General features: G+C 33.1%; 1 protein-coding gene and 2 long non-coding RNA genes across 3 annotated transcripts; all 3 read left to right on the top strand.

Moving 5' to 3' along the window:
* The first annotated feature begins 461 nt into the window (after positions 1–461).
* LOC136343770 (uncharacterized) lies at positions 462–3,008 on the top strand. The gene is made up of 4 exons (XM_066290692.1): positions 462–624; positions 835–1,113; positions 1,183–1,341; positions 2,554–3,008. Exons 1-4 carry the CDS (start codon positions 462–464, stop codon positions 3,006–3,008), a joined length of 1,056 nt encoding a protein of 351 aa, XP_066146789.1.
* A 6,196-nt stretch (positions 3,009–9,204) lies between these two features.
* On the top strand, positions 9,205–14,717 carry LOC136343670 (uncharacterized). Its single transcript, XR_010732831.1, has 2 exons — positions 9,205–11,506; positions 11,619–14,717. It is a non-coding gene; the product is annotated as an uncharacterized lncRNA (long non-coding RNA).
* A 1,027-nt stretch (positions 14,718–15,744) lies between these two features.
* On the top strand, positions 15,745–20,364 carry LOC136343671 (uncharacterized). Its single transcript, XR_010732832.1, has 2 exons — positions 15,745–17,405; positions 18,253–20,364. It is a non-coding gene; the product is annotated as an uncharacterized lncRNA (long non-coding RNA).
* Positions 20,365–22,511: the final 2,147 nt, after the last annotated feature.

Here is a 22,511-nt window from a genome sequence, read left to right as displayed (position 1 = left end):
AAATTGGTTTCTATGAGTCAGATAGTGCTGAGAATATTGTTGATCCAAGAGAAATTGAACCTAATTCTTTGATTATTTTCGATGATATTGTTTGTTGTGATCAAAAAATTGTTAAGGATTATTTTTGCTTTGGAAGACATAAAAACATTGATTGTTTTTATTTGTGTCAGACATATTCGTCTATACCTAAACAATTAATAAGGGATAATGCGAACCTACTTATCATATTTCAACAAGATATCACAAATTTAAAACATATTTATCAAAACCATATCAATGTCGATATGACATTTAACCAGTTTCAGAAATTATGTTCGCTTTGTTGGAAAGAACCGTATGGATTTTTAGTGGTGGATAAAGATTCAAATTTAAAGTGTGGTAGATACCGAAAGGGATTTGATATATTTATTTACTTATAAAAGTTTTCAAAGTAATGTCACTTCACTATTATATCCTACAACATGGATGATGCACGTTTAAAGAGAGAGCTTGTTAAATCGAGGAAAGCAGTGAGAGAAAAATATCAGAGTCTAAAAAATGCAGAATTTGAGACGCAAGCTAGACTAGAGCAAACCTACAAACCACTAACACAACCTTTAAAACAATTAATTTCAGCTGTTCATGGTAAGAGTAAACCACCGGATATCATAACCGAAGGAAAAAAGGAAGAAAAAAAATCTTTTAATATCGAAAATGCAGCATCTGCAACTTCAACCCCAAGAAAAGAAAAAAAAATGAGAACTGGGAAAACCCCACTTTTACCTTTAAAGATGCCCTCCTTCTTTGATGAAAGCTTAACGTCAAAAAGTCAATTTCCTTCTTTTTTACGTTCAGTGGAGATTGGTGAAAGTACACCACTTCAAGAAGAATCTAGCGATGAAGCATTGAATTTATCGGATATTTTAGAACGATCAAAGCTAGCAATACAACCAATAGTTAGTGCTCCTGCTTATAACGAGTGGTTAGAAACCTTCCATGAACTACCAAGAAATTATATTGATAATAATATAAAGGACAAAAAACACAGTTTCGATCATCAATTTGGTATAATTCATGATATTGAATCAGATAAGTTCTTTTTAGGCTTAACCCGAGAACTTCTCGAAATTATTGGTAAAGATGTAAAAGTTGCAGGATTAACATATCCTGGTACAGTTGGATTATATGAACTATTATTTAAAGTAAATCCACTTGGCTATAAAAAAGAGGATTTGGATAATTACATGGATATATTGAAAAGGACTAACGCTTATAGACGGAATTATGATCCCAATGAACAAGTTCAAGGCGCTAAATCATCTAAATATATTACAATAATAGCACCATATTTGCAAGAAAAAGGTATAACGAAAACTAGAAATATACACTCAACAAGTTTTCGTAAACCTTCCCCTCCACGCAGTAGACTTAGAATGAAAAAGGGTGGAGGATTAATTTTAAAAAATCACAAATCAAAAACGGATTATGTATATTGGGATGATTTGAATGAACTCGTTGACAGGCTTCGTTTACTTATGGCTTCTACGTCAGCAGGTCATACAGGTCATAATAATGAAATAATTTCTATTATAGAAGAACTTAGGGAAGCAGATGTTATTGTATAAAACCACAACCTTTTTCATTTGTATTATATTTTCAAGATGACTGTTGATAAGTTTGGTCGACACATTTCAAATAAAACAATTGGTGATCATTTGGAAAAACATTTTGTTAAAAGTGACAAATCGAAGAACATTGGAGAAAAAATGACTAACGAACTACTGTTGATAAAAAATATGATACCCAATGAAGTTCACAAAGCTGCAGCTTTACTGAAAAAAGAGATAAATGATACTATAAAAAATATGGATGATAGGAATAACGTTTCAAGTCAAGAGCTAAGAGAAAAACTAACCTTATTCACACAAACACTTGCAGAAGTAAAAGATAAGCTGAAGCAAATAGATGACTTTCTGGAGAAAGTCTATAAGTCATTAAATTATAACACTAATTCGATAATACAAAGAGTTTTGCAGATTGAGGCAAACGTTTTAAAACAAACAACTACTAAAAGGAAGCGATAGTGTAGTTTAATTATGTCATTCACTCCAAAGGAAACTGTGGCTCGCGAGCTACATAAACCTACAAGGAAAAATTATAAAAGACGTAGGGTAATCATTAAAGGGTTGCATGACTTATGGCAAGCGGATCTCGTAGAAATGCAACCGTATGCCAAATTAAATAAGGGGTTTCGTTATATCCTGGTAGTTATAAACGCCTTTTCAAAATATGTTTGGGTAATGCCATTAAAAAGTAAAAAAAGTAAAGATGTTACTTTAGCATTTGAAGCAATTTTAAGAAGATCTAATCCCCCGAAAAATTTGCATACAGATCTTGGTACCGAATTCTACAACCGGGATTTTAATAAACTTATGAAAAAATATGAAATTAATCATTACAGTACATTTTCTAATTTAAAAGCAAGCATCGTTGAAAGAGTAAATCGCACGTTGAAGAACATTATGTGGCAACAATTCTCAATTCAAGGAAATTATAAATGGATTGATATTTTAGAAAAAATTGTACAAAAATACAATAACACAATTCATCGAACTACTGGTTACAAACCTAACAGTGTCAATAATAAGAATGCTGAGGAAATTTTATCAAACTCCTACACCCATTTGAAAACGGTGGATCCCAAAAGGTCAAAATTGAAATTGAATGATTTTGTGAGGATTTCCAAACACAGAGAAGCTTTCGATAAAGGTTACACACCGAATTGGTCTAGCGAAATATTCCAAATACAAAAGGTTCAGTTGACCAATCCCACAACATACTTATTGAAAGATTACAAAAATGAAGATGTTCAGGGAGGATTCTATAAAGAAGAATTGCAGAAAGTTAAATATCCTGACGTTTACTTGGTTGAAAAAATTTTAAAACAAAAAGGGGATAAAGTTTATGTTAAATGGCTTGGTTTTAGTAACTCAATCAATTCCTGGATTTTGAAAAAAGATATTCTGTAATAAATTTACTTTTCATTTACTAAAATTTTCTTTTAATTAATCTCCAATAGTTGTAACATTAAATCTTTCATTATAAATTTTCATCCTGTGTGGATTTGAACATATTTGAGCAATTATTTCTTCACACAACCGAATTCTTCTTTGAAAGTGGAGTCTATTAATATGCAAAGTTAGATGGTCATTTTTTCTAGCCTCTCTATAAGCAAAACTCCATGCAACCAGTTTGAAGACTTCGTTCTTGTCATTAAAAGATACTGTTTTTTCCATGGTATTATCAAGTGTGTTATAGTTTTTCTTATTTATTAATAATCAAATATGTATAAACAGTATTTCTATATCATCAAAATACATGCTTTCTAATAAATGGATTTATTTGAAATTTCTCACTACAAAATCAAAAGTTTTACATCAATAATTTTATTTTTCAAGACAACTTTTTACAAATTCATTGCAAGCAATTATTTCAACATCCTCTACAATACAGTTTTTGTGAAATTCTAATAATTCTAACACACAACACACATTATAACTGTTTTTCAATGGAGAAATAATAGTATACATATTTGTAATCAAGTCACCGTTTTTTTGTGATACTCCTTCTAAAAGAGTGTTATAGTACAATGGAAATTCTTGCGATTTCAACGTATCAAACCGATATTTTATTAAATTCACTAAACTTGTTAGTACACTTATAGTATCACCTCCGAGAAAAATTTCATTTCCACCATCTTGAACGATCTTAATTATTCTTGAATCACCAATAAACGTAAAATGTATTTCGTATCCATCCCCCTGCATAGGTAACCATCCTTGGTTGGTAGAATGCACGAAGCTCATCATAATTCCTTGGTTGTTCAAAAAAGAAATCCATTGTTCTTCATTGAAAATAACGTATTGATTATTCTTTGCACCTCCTAGTTTAATAACTGGGTTGTATTCTCTCTCCAAAGACAAACCAACACTAATCCATTTAGATTTTGATTTGTTTATGTAGTAAATTATTTCATTTATAACAATACCGGCGCGGGTTACTTTAAATTCTTCCGTATTCTTGGAGAATTGATTTTTATGAGATTTATACATTTTATTGCTAGATTTAAACTAACGCTTAATTCTGACTATTTGTGGACTTAACGTGATTGTTTAAATAATCAAGAAATTGTGGTTGGGATTATTAGTGGCGTTGGGGGGGGGGGGGGGTTAGTAGTGGGGGGATAGTGGATGCAAAATTTAAATCGATTTTTTAAGTAACAATAAAGTATTGTTGAAATGGTAGGAAAAACTATAAGTAGTAAAATACTAAATGCTATATAGGATGATGTATGTGAACAGGTATTTTCAAATTCGTCGCTTTTTATGTTATTATTGTGTTTATTAAAATAAGAATTAGAACATTGAGTAATTACATTCCATGTTGAGACTACTTGAGATCCATTAAGATATACAAACAAGATTTTGAAAAATGTAGGAATGGAGGAATTTAAATTGTATGAAAATACATCAACATTATTTATTCTAGAAAAATTCATAGCTTTATAACAGTGTGGATATGTTTCAATTTTGCTATCATTTAAACAGATATATTGATAATGGGAATTTGTGGGGTTGAATACGTATAATGTACTCCCCAATACAGAGTATAATACTATATTTTTGATCACTTCCATACCGTAAGAAGATTGAGACTAAAATGCTGGTTAATAAAACAAATGTTTACAATAAATATATTTTTATTCATTTTTTACACTAATTACATTTTTTTATTTATATTTACTATGCACTAAATCTCGTAAAGTTATAATAAGATTGTTTACTGATTCATCTTCATTATTGGTTTTGGTTTCTAAAATATCTATATCCTTATGACCCCACGCTAAAGTTCTGAAACTATCTCGAATTATATACCTTTTATCATCTTCAGGTGACAACGCAACCTTATTTTTCAACTGTGTATACATTTCATGCAAAATTGATCGAAATAAATTCATTTTTCTATATTTAATTTCGAATTTTTCAATAACATCTTTATAATCTGTTAAAGTAAGCGAATTTTGAATGACATATTTTTTAACACCTTTTGCTTTTTTTTCAGTCAAATGTTCTAAATTAATACAGTAAGCCTTTGCTCCTGTTCCATAAAAACTTTCGATTGCTCTTCCTGCGAACTCATCTTTCATACGACCCAAAACCGATTTGTTTTTAGTGATGTTATGTGGGTTTATTTCACTATAATTTGAAGTATCAAATTTTTCTAAATTTTCTTGCATATCTTCATAAAAATTGTCTGTTGTGATATGAAGCACTAAACTATCGGTGTCGGTGTATAATAAAATTGCTTTGTTACCATATTTCCGTTTTACATATTGGTAATAAAAATTATAAATTACAGTTTTTGATAATTCTAATACACTAAACCCCACATACACCGGTTTGTTGTATAGTACTTTTAACCTTTCTAGTTGTAGAGCAACAAGATTTTCGTTAAAGACTAAAGAATTCTTGAAATTCGGTTTTGCAATTAAAAATTCAGCACCCTGCTTATGTCCAATGTTTTTCCAATGTGTTACTAATCTTATATCAACACGTTTATCAACATTTTCCAAGGATTTACCATAGATAGCATTATTAAACAATTTATAACAATCTTTTTCCAATTTACATTTCGATTTGTTTCTCATTTCAGTATTTAAATCAATGTATGGTTTTAGAAAAGCTTTTTGTTTAAATTTAAGTCCTCTATGAATTTTAATTAACTGTAACCCATTCTCAAGAGCCTGTTTAAGATTTCGATAATGAATGATATATTTTTCTTTATGATTTAAAGTGCAAATTAATTTTTTTTGATTAGAATTAGGTGCACAAATATTTTCAGCTAAAAAGGGTAACTCATTATGTTCTTCATGCAAATTTTTAGGATATTTAATATCTATTTCAAAAACATAACCATATTCGTCATTATCTTTCAGTGATTCAATTTTAAGAGAATCTATTTCTTCAATAGTCATCCAAGAAAAATTATCAATAGGAAGTGGTTGACTCATACTATGTCCATACAAGTTGGTTGCATCTAAATACATTATATATGATGACGGTTTTGTAGAATCAAAATTTTGAAGAAATTTGTTATTAGCTTCTATCTTTCGAACACTGCAGTGACATATACCCCCCCTTATGTTATTTTTAAAAAAATACAACATATCAATATCTGTTAATAATTCTAATTTTACTTTAGTGTATTTTAACATAGCATCCCAACTTAAACCTGGTGATGTATAATAATGAGCAGGATCTAATTTAAATATATTAAATGAAACATTTCGAAAAGCTTCAAAAAAGTCAGTAAGAATGAGGACATCAGATAATAAATATGTTTTAGTATAATCTAATAAATTTTTACATTTAAATAAATTCCAAATATTTCTAGCTCTGTTATAGTCTGCGGGACTTATAGGTTTATCATTAAGTGTATCATAAAAATCATCAATAGCGGGTAATTGAATTTCATATAATTTTTCCATTGAATTAATATAATTATATGGGAATACACCTTTTTTTCTAATTTCATTAAATTGATTTGGATCTTTAAAATTTTTTTTATTTCAATACATTGCTCTGTTTCTAAACTTTCACCTAAAGATTCAAGCGATGAAGCAACAAATCGAAAAGAATCTAGAAATCTAAGTTTAATGAAAATATTTTTAATTCTATTGTCCATTGTAGCTACTTTATCTACTAAAATTGATTTAGAAAATGAAATATATGTTTCTTTTGTTTGTGGAAGAATATCTATTATATCTCCTTCACAACAAAGCTGTTTAATAAATAGATGGGAATCATAATTTAGATTGTGAAAAAAAACTGGAATAAAGTTTGGTATTTTGTAATGTAAATTACATAGATTGTGAGCCTTTCCACGGTAGTATCCGGTAATATGGTCATGATCTTTAACCACATCATCTTCGGGTTTAAATTTTTCATCACAAATACTGCAAATAACAGAATTTTCAAAATTATTTTTTTCTTCGTCTGTTAATGGAAGCATTTTAACATCATGCTTCAGATGAGTATTGTAAATTTTGTGAATGTGTTCTTCAATTCGTTTGCAAAATACTTCAGCTGCATCCACACCAAAATAATAATCTAATAGTGACAGTGAATTATCGAATGAGCATTTAATGAAATAAGCAAAGGCGTACGGTTCGTGTTTAAAAGTATTTTTAGTATAAGACTCATCACAACTTTTGGGTACTTCAAACTCTAAAGGTTTTAAAAAACATTCAAAGTCTGCATATATTACAAAAGGAACTTTTATCTGGCGTTGAAAATTTTCAAATTGAAGAATATTTTCAGGAATATTTTGACCATATTTATTTATTTTAATTTTCGTTGTAGGAATTTTTGTTGTCACATGATTACAATCATTTTTTTGATGTACATCTAATTGGTATTCCGAATTAAAATATATTAAACAACCATCACAAAAATATTTTTTATGTCCTACTTTATTAATTTGAAAAGACACTAACCTAGACATATCCTTTATCCAACAATAATGATAATTCTTACCTTGATTCAATAATAACAAATTTACATGTGTGGGAAATTTTTGAGAGGAATAATGGAGCGGTCCAACTATCTCGTGTTTGCGTCCACAATCAACACTCTCTAAACCATAAACATTCACAGAAATGTTATTTTGCAATTCAAATAATTTTATTTCTTTTAACTTTACTGGAAACGATATTCCTGCAAAGTTAAGAATATTAAAAAAATTTGGATACGAAGTTGTTCTGTCGGCGTTCGCTTTGACAGGAAACAATGCGCTTATAATGCTCCATCCAAAACAGTGTTGATCCTTATTCTTCACATTAATGATGGCGTGTTTGTTAACGATCTGTTTCGGTAAAGGAATATATGAGGAAGCTCGAATTGGATTATATTTGTTAATGTTGACTTCTAAATGCATTATTTTCTCCAAGGCCCATCCTGATCCATTTTCAGCAAACACTGACACTTTCTCCTCGATTTCACTCAAAAAGTCACCAAAGATCGTTTCCATGTCCGACGATAAAGAAACAGTCTTATTCTTTGTATTAAAAGATTTAAGTTCTACAATCTCTTTTGAGTGTAAAAGGTATCGTCCAAACAATTCAACATTCACCTTTACCAATTTATGTTTCTTAAGTTGTTGTAAGATCAATTCTATAAAAGATTTCTTCACATCACCAAAAAAATCTCCAATATCCACATGTTTCTTTTCCGAAAGCAGCATTAAAGAAATAATACGATTTTTAAATGCTGAAGTTATGACTTTCACAGCTCTGTTATGGTTTTTTTTTCACACACTATATTTTTATGAAGATTTGAACGTAAATGAGCACTAAGTGTTTTCTTCTTGTACCAGTTATTACACTCTTTGCAATGGGATAGTAGCAGGTTTGGTATTTTGGCTTTCTTGATAGCACTACTGGAAAAATCTGCTTTTCTTTTCTCTGCTTTATTCACTACACCACAACAAGACGGTCGAAAACGACATGATTGCTTCATGTGTCGTTCCATGTTACACTTTTGTGTAAAACTTTTATTACATCCATTGCACAGATGCATTATATTACTTTTTTTACTTAAAATATTGAAATGTTACTAAAACTTTACTTATATTTATTGCAAATCCTCTTAAAAGATTAAAATATATACAAAAAGTTAGAATGGTTGTGGAGGGAAGTAAAGTAGTTGGGGGGAAGTAAAGTGGTGGGGGGAAGTAAAGTGGTGGGGGGAAGTAAAGTGGTGGGGGGAGGTAAAGTGGTGGGGGGGAGGTAAAATGGTGGGGGGAGGTAAAGTGGTGGGGGGAAGTAAAGTGGTGGGGGGAAGTAAAGTGGTGGGGGGAAGTAAAGTGGTGGGGGGAAGTAAAGTGGTGGGGGGAAGTAAAGTGGTGGGGGGAAGTAAAGTGGTGGGGGGAAGTAAAGTGGTGGGGGGAAGTAAAGTGGTGGGGGGAGGTAAAGTGGTGGGGGGAGGTAAAGTGGTGGGGGAAGTAAAGTGGTGGGGGGGAGGTAAAATGGTGGGGGAAGTAAAGTGGTGGGGGGAAGTAAAGTGGTGGGGGGGGGGGGTAAAATGGTGGGGGGAAGTAAAGTGGTGGGGGGAAGTAAAGTGGTGGGGGGAGGTAAAGTGGTGGGGGGAGGTAAAATGGTGGGGGGAAGTAAAGTGGTGGGGGGAAGCGAGCCAAAATCGGTAATAACACACTACTCATCTTCAATGTTAGCCTAAGCCAAATTATGATTTCCTAAACATAACGTTCGTCTATAGATTTACAGTGAGTGACATTAATCTTTGAACACTTCCGAAATTATGGCAAATATCCTTTTGGTTACTTAATAATTTTTAATTTAATATTTGGTGTGCCCACCTTTGGCGTCTATAATTGCTCTTAATCTTCGTGGCATAGATGAAACCAATTGTTCTAAGTAACTATGCGATATTTTTTCCCATTCCTTTTTAGATGCTCTTGCAGTTCTTTCAAATTTGAAACCGGCCTTTCACGAACTGTTTTGTCCAAATAATCCCACAAGGGCTCAATGGGATTAAAGTCTGGGGACTGGGGCGGTGTCTCGATAACTTTTGGACAGTTGTATAAGAGCCATTCTCGCGTACGGTAGGCTTTATGCTTGGGGCCATTATCCTGGTAGAATCGAAATCTGTCCAGGATCCCCAATTTTTCAGCACTAGGTCGTAGATTCTTTTTCAAAATATCAATGTACATTGCAGCATCCATATTCCCTGTAATAAAGTGCAATGCTCCTACCCCAGTTGCGGCAAAACATCCCCAAACCTTAATGTTACCGCCACCATATTTTACTGATGCAGTCAAGTTTTTACTGTCTAGGGCTGTATTAGGTTTGCTCCATACTTTTACTTTCCCATCACTTCCAAACAGGTTAAACTTCGACTCATCAGTAAAAATCACATCACGCCAGAAAGTTTCCGACTCAAACTGATGTTTTTTTGCAAAATTTAGCCGCTTTTCCTTATTCACTGCACTAATGTAGGGTTTCCTTCGAGCAGAACGCGAAAAGTACCCCGTCTCTTTTATCGCTCTACAAATAGTTGCGGTTGAAATTGTCACTCCTTTTCTTTGTGATAACTCTGTAGTTAATTTGAGTGCACTTATTTTCGGATTTTTTTCTATTTCCCTCTTCATCCAACGTTTATCGACTTCAGTCAATTTTTTCGGTTGACCTTTCTGAGGGATTGATTCGATGCGATTTTCCGTTTTGAAGCGACGTATGATTGCATAAACGGTTTTTCGTCTAACATTTAATAATTTTGATATTCGACCACCCGATAAACCTTCATTGTATTTAGAAATTACAAGTTTACGTACTGCAAGGGAGGTATGTTGGTCTTTACGCGAGTTATGTTTCGGATCCCAGAAAACGCGATAAAAAAAACACTATTTTAGTTTCACTGAAAATTTATTCAAAACGAGAACAAAAGCGAACGTACAATACAACGAATTGATTACAACAAGCCCAGTTCTTAATGCTACTGTCCTATTTAAGCTAAAGCGGGCGTGACGTCACCGTACTGCTGATACCACAATAAGCAGACTGTAACTCGCGACATCACTGAACTTGTATTCAAACCTTTCTGAACTTCGATAAAAATTTTAATTATTCAATTTTATTGGTGGATCGTGAACGTAAAGAAAAATAATTATTTATTTTCTAAATAATTTATTATTCAATGGATTACGATGTGAATATGTTGAGTTAATTCGGTCACCACATCAGCTTAAGAACTAACTAGAGAAAAATCATGCTCGTTTGAGCCCCTCCTTATGTCCCGAAAATACCATCGTTAGCCAAACCAATAAATCTGTTGGTCTATGTTATGATTGTAAGTAATAAACTCATATAAAATCCGAATCTCTTCCGGCATCCTTAACATTAGCCTAAGACAATTTATGGTCTTCTAAACGTAACATTCAGTCATAGAGTTATGTACAGTGGCCAGCAAAAGTATTCATACACCTGTAACGCTGTTAAACAAAATGAAATAACAATATGACTAGTACATTGTAACATTATTTAATTAATTTTGTATTAAACGGCAACATGTAAACAACTAATCTATAATAATTTTTTTACTAAATCATATTATTCATAAGTACTATAACAAAATGTTTACAAACATGTCATAAAATTAGACCGCAAAAGTATTCATACATAATGTAATTAATTAGAAATAATATTATGATATTTAATATTAATATTTTGTGACATGGCCTTTAGATTCAATAATAGCTGCTAAGCGTCGAGGAATCGATTCGACCAAGTTTCGTGTTACAGAAGGATCAATCTTTAACCATTCTTCTCGCAAAATTCTTTCTAAGTCACTTTTGTTACTTATTTCACGTTTTCTGATTCGTTTCTCTAATTCATACCATAAATTTTCTATGGGATTGATGTCTGGCGATTGGGGTGGAGGCTTAACAATTTTTGGTATGTTGTATACTAACCATTCCTGAACAATTTTCGCCGAGTGTTTAGGATCATTGTCTTGGTAGAATGAATAAATTCGAGGCATGTTTAGTTTTTCAGCACTTTGTTTCAGATTGTTTTTTAAAACATTCAAATAAATCATTTTATCCATGATCCCTGGAATGATCACTAAGTTTCCCACTCCATTGGTTGACATACAGCCCCATACCATGCAGGAACCACCTCCATGCTTTACTGATGCTCGCAGATTCTTGGGGTTTAAAGCTTCTCCTCTTTTTCGCCACACCAACTGTCGACCATCTGAACCAAATATATTGAATTTGCTTTCATCACAAAATAAGACACTATTCCAAAAATCTAGTGGGCTATTTATATATTGTTTTGCGAACTGTAAACGTTTCTGTTTATTTTTTCATTAATAAAAGGTTTCTTTCTAGCTACTCTTGAACAGTATCCACCTTTTTTTATTATCCTTCGTACAGTATCGGGGCTTACTTTTTTTGTAAACATTTCTTCAACCCTTGCAGCTAAATGTGTAGCACTTATTCTTGGATTCTTTTGGACCTCTCGTACAATTTTCCTCTCTTCTCTAACAGTCATCTTTCTTGGTCGTCCGGTTCGTTTGCGATTAACAACGAAGTTTTCATTTTTAAACTTTTTGACAATGCTTTGAATAGTTGCAAAACTTCTATTAACTGTTTTCCCTATTTCTCGATATGATTTATTTTGTTTATGTAACCTGATTATTATTTCTCTCTCAGCAATTGTCGTTTCTCCCAATTTTCGACCCATTACGTCTTGAAACAATTATTTTTTAGTTTCATTTCTGATTTACTACTCACATTCACTTGTTATTACTAGCTGATATAATTTAAAAATGAATATCCGTAGATACGACCGACTTCCTTGCAGGTTTAGACCTGTATTTGTGTGCCGACACAAATGTATGAATACTTTTGCGGTCTAATTTTATGACATGTTTGTAAACATTTTGTTATAGTACTTATGAATAATATGATTTAGTAAAAAAATTATTATAGATTAGTTGTTTACATGTTGCCGTTTAATACAAAATTAATTAAATAATGTTACAATGTACTAGTCATATTGTTATTTCATTTTGTTTAACAGCGTTACAGGTGTATGAATACTTTTGCTGGCCACTGTATATGTTTACACCTTTAAGGCAATAAGCCTTTATGGGGTGGTCATATAACTGAATGGTTCAAATCAAGCAATTGTTGTTGATAGCGTTTGGTATTAACCGTTTCACCAAACTTTAACAGCTCATAATAGACCACTCCCTTCTGGTCCCACCACACACAAAGCATCATTTTCCTGCCAAAGCGATTCGGTCTTGCAGTTGAAGTGGATGGTGCACCTGGATCTACCCATGACTTCTTGCGCTTTGGATTTTCAAAGTGAATCCACTTTTCGTCACCAGTGACGATACGATGCAAAAAAGACTTTCTTTTGTATCTTTCGAGCAAAATTTCACATGTGTTTTTGCGTCTCTCCATTTACTTGTCATTCAACTCATGTGGTACCCATCTACCGACCTTTTGAATCTTTCCCATCTCTCGTAGGCGAATGGAAACAGCTTGTTGACTAACGCTTAATTGCTCTGCAAGTTGTTTTTGTGTTTGTGAATCGTCTTCGTCCAACGATGCCTGCAATTCTGCATCTTCATACTTTTTTGGCGGTTTTCCGCATTCCTCGTCACTAACACTAAAATCACCACTTCTGAAAAGCCGAAACCATCGTTCACACGTATCTTACGATGAAGCATGTTCACCATAAGCTTCTTGAAGTAATCGGTATGCTTCAGCAGCAGTTTTCTTTAAATGAAAACAAAAAATTAATACTGTTCGCGAATGCTCTTTATTTGGCACAAAGTTCGATATATTGAACGCAGTACAACACTACTACAGTTGACAAAAAAAGTATTTGCACACTAGAAAAATTCCCTTTAACATGAAATTACAACATACTCCTGGCAAATTAAGTATACAGGGTGAGTCGGGAGGATCGTGCCAAACTTCAGGAGCGTGTTGTACATGAAAAATAAATGTAAAAAACTCAAATGTTGTTATCCGATTTTCGTTTGTTTACAAGTTATAGCGTAAATAAAATTAAAACATAAAATTTAAAAAATATATAAATTTCATAAGAAATTCCATAAATTAACGTTTGGAGTAATTAGTTATTACCGATTTTGGCTCGCTTCCCCTCACCACTTTACTTCCCCCCAACCACCATTCTAGCTCTTTGTATATATTTTAGTCTTTTAAACTATTTTTGATATGACACAGAATAATTAGTAACTCGAAACATCTTGTCCGGAAACGTGAATTGTTGTCCTTCAGTATCTGCTATGATAACACACGAGTGGAGAAAAGCCTCTGAGAAATTTTAGTCAAGAAGAACTTAAATCTCTACCCACAGATTATCTAATTCAATATGCAAATTCTTTCGAATCGTTGGATATTTGGGGAAAACTACCAACGGAATATAAGACAAACTTTGCCCTTCAAGTGAAGTTACCGTGTTTTGTTCATTATAATCGACCAGAATGGAGAACACGTGTTGATGGACCTCCAGACTCTCAAGAAAAGTGTTTTTTTCGTAATAAAGTATACGCACATCATATTATTATTTAACTACGTGTGAAGTGACTTAATAAACACTAGTGAATAATAAAGTGGATATTTATATTTTTAATCATGTAACAAGGGCGTGTGTGTGTCATTCAACGATGAATATTAACATGGTGGTTTACCTGTTCGTGATGAATGTATTCTTATATAGAGGTTATTAAAATGTTCATTCGAATGTTTGATTCCGTTTGTAATTAGGTAATAAAATGACGGTATTCAATAATATCGAGTTTATTTCAATTTCATCCACCTTTCTCGCTCACTAAAAATAAACTGTTTTCTTAATTTTTTTGTTTTTCCTCTTATAGTTCGAATGATTGGGTTGTTGAGAACATATCATTCTGGATTGTATGTTGGGGTTTCTCCTATGTCCCAGCTCTCATCAACTGAGGGGATGGAAGTTGGTTGACCATCCCGCTTCTCATCGTGTGATCGACTTGCCTCTACATCCTGGTTCACATCATTTGCTTGGTGCGAAAGAGGTTCTTGAAACATCTCTGATTTGTTGTCCATATCTGTTTCACAAAAATAAAAGTTAAAAATTTTGTTTACAATTTTCTTTTGTTGATTTTTTCTCGAAGTGTTTCTTCTTCATTTATATTCGAATAAAGTTCGATTAACTTTCTTTTTCTTATTTGTCGAAGCTTTATTAGTGTTTCAAGATCCTTTATTTTATCTTTGGTTGCATCCATGGATTGTTCGAGCAAAGTCAAACGTTGTTGATGTTCTTCCCAACGAGACGCTCGTGTGTCCTGCTGTTTTTTTTCTTCCATTATAATTTCTTCTGGATTACTTTTTTCGAGCACCCATTTTTGAGCTTCAGTGCTTTCATTACAACGTAAAGAATTATTTAAATTGCTTATGGCCTCTTCTATTTCATCCAATATTAGTGGTGATTGTGCAAGGTTCTGAAGAGTTTTTGAATCATTAGAAGGATTTGTTGTACCTTCAGATAATATTTTGTGTAGCTCCTCTTCCTCCTCCTCCTTACCCTCCAATTCATCTTCCACTAGTATTGGTGAAATTGGAATTTCTTTTGGTCCCTGAAGAAGTGTCACAATTGGTTATTGGTTGGATTTTTTTCCATTCACCACTTGATGATGTATATTAGCTGGACCCTCTTCACATAGTGATTTTAAGAAATAAACGTTTGGTTTGCTACACATGTTATAATAGAAGTATTAAATAAATTTTACACTTACTATGTTTTGTTGATGAAACTAAAATGATGACGGAGTGCTCGATCCGATCGTATTTATATCAACACCGACATAAAAAAATCCCTTAGTGGACAAGATGTTGTTTTAATTATCTGCTTTGACATTTAATAATAATGTAAAAATAAAAAAACTTGATCCCCTGGAATGAATAATATTTTATACCATCCCAAATTGGGTGATTAACCATATTTGGGTTTTCCACTTACTTGTATGATAATCATATGGGAATTTTTTAATATTAATTTTCTATTTTTGCATTCAATAATGTAAAAATAAAAAAACTTGATTCCCTAAAATGAATAATATCTTATACCTACTCAAAGTAGTTGCTTTACCAATTGGTCTTAACAGTATTCAATCTTCTCTCTTTGAAAGAATAAATTTAGGCAAACCTTATTTTACAACTATTAGTGTTTTTAAGACTGATGTATAGTGTTAATCAATAAAATGATGTGCACAAATACATGTAGATTTAATATGATACAAACATCTACCTTCTGCACGTTGAATTTTCAATCCTTCTCGAGTTCTAAAACCGGCTCGAATGAGTACTTTCTAACATAATCAGCTTTTTCCTTCCCCTTTACATACACATGTTTTGCTTTTTCTGTTAAACTTCTTATTATCTTGGAAAACTCACGAATGGGAGTATATCCTTGACCCTCATGGAAGCCGATGGTGATTCTTCATTAACCAAACTGCTTGTTTATAGCACTCAGGTGATAGGAGAGATATTTTGTGTGGTGGTTTAAAAATATAGTGACATATTTTTTCTCCATCGTGAGCTGCTAGTTCTTTGGGAATAAATTTATAATAACAAATTTACATGTGTGGGAAATTTTTGAGAGGAATAATGGAGCGGTCCAACTATCTCGTGTTTGCGTCCACAATCAACACTCTCTAAACCATAAACATTCGTAGAAATGTTATTTTGCAATTCAAATAATTTTATTTCTTTTTACTTTACTGGAAACGATATTCTCGCAAAGTTAAGAATATTAAAAAAATTTGGATACGAAGTTGTTCTGTCGGCGTTCGCTTTGACAGGAAACAATGCGCTTATAATGCTCCATCCAAAACAGTGTTGATCCTTATTCTTCACATTAATGATGGCGTGTTCGTTAACGATCTGTTTCGGTAAAGGAATATATGAGGAAGCTCGAATTGGATTATATTTGTTAATGTTGACTTCTAAATGCATTATTTTCTCCAAGGCCCATCCTGATCCATTTTCAGCAAACACTGACACTTTCTCCTCGATTTCACTCAAAAAGTCACCAAAGATCGTTTCCATGTCCGACGATAAAGAAACAGTCTTATTCTTTGTATTAAAAGATTTAAGTTCTACAATCTCTTTTGAGTGTAAAAGGTATCGTCCAAACAATTCAACATTCACCTTTACCAATTTATGTTTCTTAAGTTGTTGTAAGATCAATTCTATAAAAGATTTCTTCACATCACCAAAAAAATCTCCAATATCCACATGTTTCTTTTCCGAAAGCAGCATTAAAGAAATAATACGATTTTTAAATGCTGAAGTTATGACTTTCACAGCTCTGTTATGGTTTTTTTTTCACACACTATATTTTTATGAAGATTTGAACGTAAATGAGCACTAAGTGTTTTCTTCTTGTACCAGTTATTACACTCTTTGCAATGGGATAGTAGCAGGTTTGGTATTTTGGCTTTCTTGATAGCACTACTGGAAAAATCTACTTTTCTTTTCTCTGCTTTATTCACTACACCACAACAAGACGGTCGAAAACGACATGATTGCTTCATGTGTCGTTCCATGTTACACTTTTGTGTAAAACTTTTATTACATCCATTGCACAGATGCATTATATTACTTTTTTTACTTAAAATATTGAAATGTTACTAAAACTTTACTTATATTTATTGCAAATCCTCTTAAAAGATTAAAATATATACAAAGAGCTAGAATGGTGGTTGGGGGGAAGTGAGCCAAAATCGGTAATAACTAACTACTGGCCACCACGACCAATCCAACGTCCAGGAAACGTTTCGTCTAAATGTTGCTTAACCTGTCGAGCAGAATGTGCGGGAGCTCCATCCTGCTGATGGTACATTTGGATTCGGATGTTTAAAGGAACATCCTCAAAAAGTCTCTGCAATTCATTTTGAAGGAAATTCAAGTAGCGTTCTCCCGTGAGGCGATTCTCCGAAATAAAAGGACCAATTAAATAACTTTCAATTATACCACATCACACATTTACTGAAAACTTATGTTGAAAATGACTTTCGACTGTTGCGTGAGGATTTTCGTCTGACCATACATGACAATTACGTCTATTATTAATGCCGTCACGGGTGAATGTTGCTTCATCCGTAAAAAGAATGCTTGATACAACACCATGATTATTATTGATCCATCCACAAAATTCCCTACGTTTAGCATAATCTCCGGGTTGTAAGTGCTGTACTCTCTGTACGTGATATGGATATAAGCCTTGCTCGTGAAATGTGTTTATTACTCTTTTTTGTGGAATGCTCAATTGAGTAGCAACTCTTCGTGAGCTGGTCGTTGCATCTTCTTCTACTAGATCCAGGATATTTTCTACTTCTTCCAAGCTTTGTTCAGTAGATCGTTCAGATGATAGGTTGGCACTGGGAAGCTTTCTAGTCTCGCACAAATTGTTGAACACTCGGATAAATACGTTTTTAGAAGGATGTCTTTGATGTGGAAACCGTTGACGATATTCTTCAGCAGCAGCTCTAGCATTCCCATTATAAAAACCATAAACAAACACCATATTTGCATATTCTAAATTTGAATAAATGTTTGGCATCTTGTAACACTTTAATTGAACTCGAAAATAAACATGTGTCAATATCATTAATACCAAAGGTACGTTTATGGTAAATAGAATCCTAGTTAAAAAAATTTATTTACGCTATAACTTGTAAACAAACGAAAATCGGATAACAACATTTGAGTTTTTTTACAGTTATTACATTAAATTAATTATTTACATTAAATTATATTTTTGTAAATTGTTTTCTTTATTATTAAATGTATTCTAGTTTTTTTTGTTCTAATTTTTTATCTCTTTACTGATAAAAATAAAAAATTGAAATTTTTGAAGTGGTCCTATTTTTATGGCCACCACTGTATATTAAATTATTATTAATTAAGATTTATGTTGATTACTACATATTATCTTGTAGATGTGCTATCATTTCGTACTTCAAATTAAAACAAATTTTTTTTTGCCCGCTACATCTTTTAATATTTTTAACTATTCTCAACGAACCGCATATTCTGAGCTGATAAGGTTTGATATTATTCGTCGCAAATTCAAAACTTTACATGCGTTGGTGAAAAATTAAAGATAGCACACCTGGGCTATCTTTCTGGCGAGGAGTGTATCTAAATTGTGCCATTAGCTAGGTTAGCGTCATCTTTTAAAGTTTAGGTGTCCATAACTCAACAGGTCACTTCGTTATTGACTGAATGCATGTGGAAAAATCGTGCTTTATCCGAGAAAAGTTGACTTCCCCATTGAGGCGATAGCCTGTTAATAGCCCAAACACGGGAAAAAACATGATTGTTTCAATAGCAAGGCACTTCCTCTTTACTTCTTTCCTTAAGTATAGCAAAGAATGAATTAAATTGCCTTTTACGCAACTTTGTTTTTTAAAAAAATTATTAAGTTTAAAAATAGAAAGTTACAGGTTGAGAATCTCTACGCTAATAGCTTAATGACTAACCGATGCTGTCTATGCAAACACATGTAGCTCGTGTTATGTTGTTTATCACTAAGATAATGATTCCTTTATTAAGCGTCCATATAATTAATGGTTGAACTGAAGAGTTCTTCAGCAGGCAGGTTTTTTTTTTATCAAAATAGTCGTCGGGGCAAGGCTCATTCACAACATTCCATTCGAAATTTCCCGCACAAACGATTACAATGACAGTTCACTTGGTCAAGAATCTACTTTGCATGTTTACTCACGTACATAAAAAAAATGAGCGATGAAATATATAAGTTAAAAATTGCTAATTTCGAAATTGCAAAGGAATTCAAAGAGCACATAACGAGTTTTTATAATTTGAATCTGGAAAAGTATAAGTACTTGTGCAAATTTATAAACTATATAATCTAAATAATATACAAATTAAATTTAAACAATTTACGAAGTCGTTTCAAACAGTGATCGAAGTATTAAACGACAAATTTGTAAAAAACAACGAGGATACTTTTTATTTTTTTATTATCTACATTGTATACAGAAACCAGTACTTAATAGCTACAAAATTTAGTTTTTATAATGAGAAGGTTAATTTATGTAAAGTGATCGTGGGGAATTATACGAGAATTAAGATGCAACATTTTTATTCAACTTCAACTCAATGGTACAAGAGCAAGACAACACTAGGCACTAACTATTGGTTTTTGAGAACGAATCTGCGTGACTTCTGTAGGGAATCTGTACTTTCAAGGGGTTCCAAGTTGCTTATATACTACTGCTTGTCATTAAGGGTAGTTTGTAGATTAGCCTGAACTTTGAAATTTGCCCCAGCAAATTACAGAATGAAATTACTGTATATGAACAAAGAGATAATATCTAAATGTAGCAAATTGCTTAATTGATCTGTGATGTGTCTAAATGTTCAAAATAAATATTCCATGAGAACTAAGATAATACGGGAGGTACAATACATTTAATTTTATATCATAGTGTGTATCATAGTAGTGTAAGTATTATTTTTTAATTAAAATGTATATAAGAAAATTTCTAATGAAGCGCTACGGCAAATTATTGATAATAAATATTTTGATCTATTTAATACGAAAACATGTTTTGATAAGATTGAACAGCGTATCTATATAGGTATAAATGTTGGAAGAATTTTAAATGTAAATACAAGTTATCTTCATTTAGCAAGCTGAACATATTTAATATCTAAGAATGTGTAAAATTATATATTTAAATAATATATTGACTATGCATTATATTTTGTTGTATTTGTTATTATTTAACCACTTCCATACAACTTTTTTGTATCACGACATTGAACGATTGATAAAAAATGAAGAGTTCACATCGGTGCATGTGTAATGTACCCTTAGGCTACGTCTATGGAATACGTTACTTAGTAGATTGCCCTGAGATGACCATATGTTGGGAACCCATTATTTTCCTTTAAGGGTTCCCTTACATAAAGAACCTCTCGCTCCTTACCTTTATCAGGACGATAGTCTAAGTATGTAACCATTTGGCTAATAAATCAACACATCTGCAATTCCCCATAAATTTCCATTTTGCCATTCTTTTAAACGTCACATTTAAAAGATTTGGAAAGTTACCAGCTATCGATCACCCTGTAAAATTAAAAAACTCAGGGTATGTCTATGAACACCAATCCCCACATACTGGCACTAAAGATACCCTGAAAAACTGGAAGTACAATGTGCCAGAAGAAAAGAAACTTGTGTCAATGCAGGACTAAAAGAATCTCCCATCATCTTTTCATTTAGCTACCTTAACTTCAAAAATCCTTCATACTTTAATTTTGTGAACGATTAAGGTGTGTATCATAACCGATTTAATAAAGATCTTCAAAAAGTGCTCCGGAGTTTTGTTCGCGAAGTTCCATTACACATGCGATTTGCATCAACAAAACTTGCATCTAGACATCGTACATCGTATGTAGTGTAATGTAATTACTTTTAGAAAAAAAATCATTTATTCCAGATAGTTATCTGAAGATTTATACAATTTGGGTTAGAATTACGTGTCGAACGGGGTATTTTTCGGGTTTGGGGTATAACAGCCCTCTTAGTAGTCTACAATCCCTAGGCACTTACCTGAAGTAAATGGCATGAATTGCTGCACCTCGTCGCTTCAGAAAGAGCATTAATACACTGACTTTCAAAAAAACCGCAACACCAAAAAGAACGCATTGTATGTATTTGAAATTTTGGTATGATTTTAGACTTGTAAAGAGAAAAAATGATAAAAATTTCAAGTTCGTATTTTAATGCGATATGAAGTTTTTCTTTACTTTTTTATCTGTGACGATCGTTCTTTTTGCAAATTTTTTTACAGGCGGATAGCGATAAAGGTACTATTGTTAGTACCATATTGAATGTGTGGTAGTGCAAAATGCCTCGTGTACGCCAAAATGCAGTTTATCGGCAGTTAACTCCCTTTGAAAGGGGAAGAATTGTTGGTGTGCATGAGGCAGGTTTACCTTTCCGCGAAATTGCACGTAGATTGGATCGAAACGCATCAACACTGCTAAGAGCTTAGAGAGATTGGTCTGACGAAGGGTCAGTAAATCGTCATCGTGGTAGTGGCCGTCCAAGAATGACGAACCAACGCGAAGACCGGCGACTTTGTCGTTCAGCGACAGACGCCCCGTTTGAAACAATTCCGTCTCTTGGTGCTAACTGGGTAGCCGCCCTAAATCGAAAGGTCTTCCTTAGTACGATGTATCGCAGAATTCGAAGTTTTGGACTAAATTCATATCGTCCTATGGGTCGGCTTCCATTATCACGAAACCACAGGGTGGCCCGACTGGAGTGGTGTCGTCTGAGAGTGCAATGGGTGGATGAGTGGAGAAGAATCGTGTTCAGTGATGAGAGCCGATTTTGTTTATGGCGATCTGATGGACGGTTACGTGTTAGAAGGCGCAGAGGAGAGCGATTAAATTTAGACTTTTTGGAAAGGCGTCATTCTGGTTTAACACCAGGTGTCATGGTTTGGGGTGCCATCCAGTATGGTAGTCGGTCTCCTCTTGTTTCCATTTATGATAGATTAAATGCTCAGAGGTACATTAATATTGTCTTCTCGGTCTTCGGTCTTGAACCGATTCTTGTACCATACATCCACGACCATCCTGGAAGCACATTTCAACAGGATAATGAGCAACCACATGTAGCCAATGATACTTTGTCTTGGCCAGCTCGGTCTCCAGATTTGTCCCCAATAGAGCATGTATAGGATATAATGGGTCGGAGACTTCAACGTTTAGCTCGCCCTCCAGAGACCACAGATGAACTCTGCGAGCAGGTGCAGATTGCCTGGGATACAATACCACAGGAAGATATTGACAATTTAATTTTAAGCGTACCACGTCGCTTAGAGGAACGTATTAAT

This window comes from Euwallacea fornicatus, chromosome 15 (assembly GCF_040115645.1).
Source record: "Euwallacea fornicatus isolate EFF26 chromosome 15, ASM4011564v1, whole genome shotgun sequence".
Taxonomy (NCBI): Eukaryota; Metazoa; Arthropoda; class Insecta; order Coleoptera; family Curculionidae; genus Euwallacea; species Euwallacea fornicatus.
Note: the sequence above shows the minus strand (reverse complement) of the source record. Positions and strands in the feature narration are given on the sequence as shown.

Coding starts and splice junctions, on each gene's coding strand:
- LOC136343770 (XM_066290692.1), top strand. CDS start 462: ATGGATGATGCACGTTTAAAGAGAGAGCTTGTTAAATCGAGGAAAGCA. Junction 1,114..1,182: donor AGAACTTCTCGAAATTATTG/GTAAAGATGTAA, acceptor TATTATTTAAAG/TAAATCCACTTGGCTATAAA. Junction 1,342..2,553: donor ACCATATTTGCAAGAAAAAG/GTATAACGAAAA, acceptor TTGATATTTTAG/AAAAAATTGTACAAAAATAC.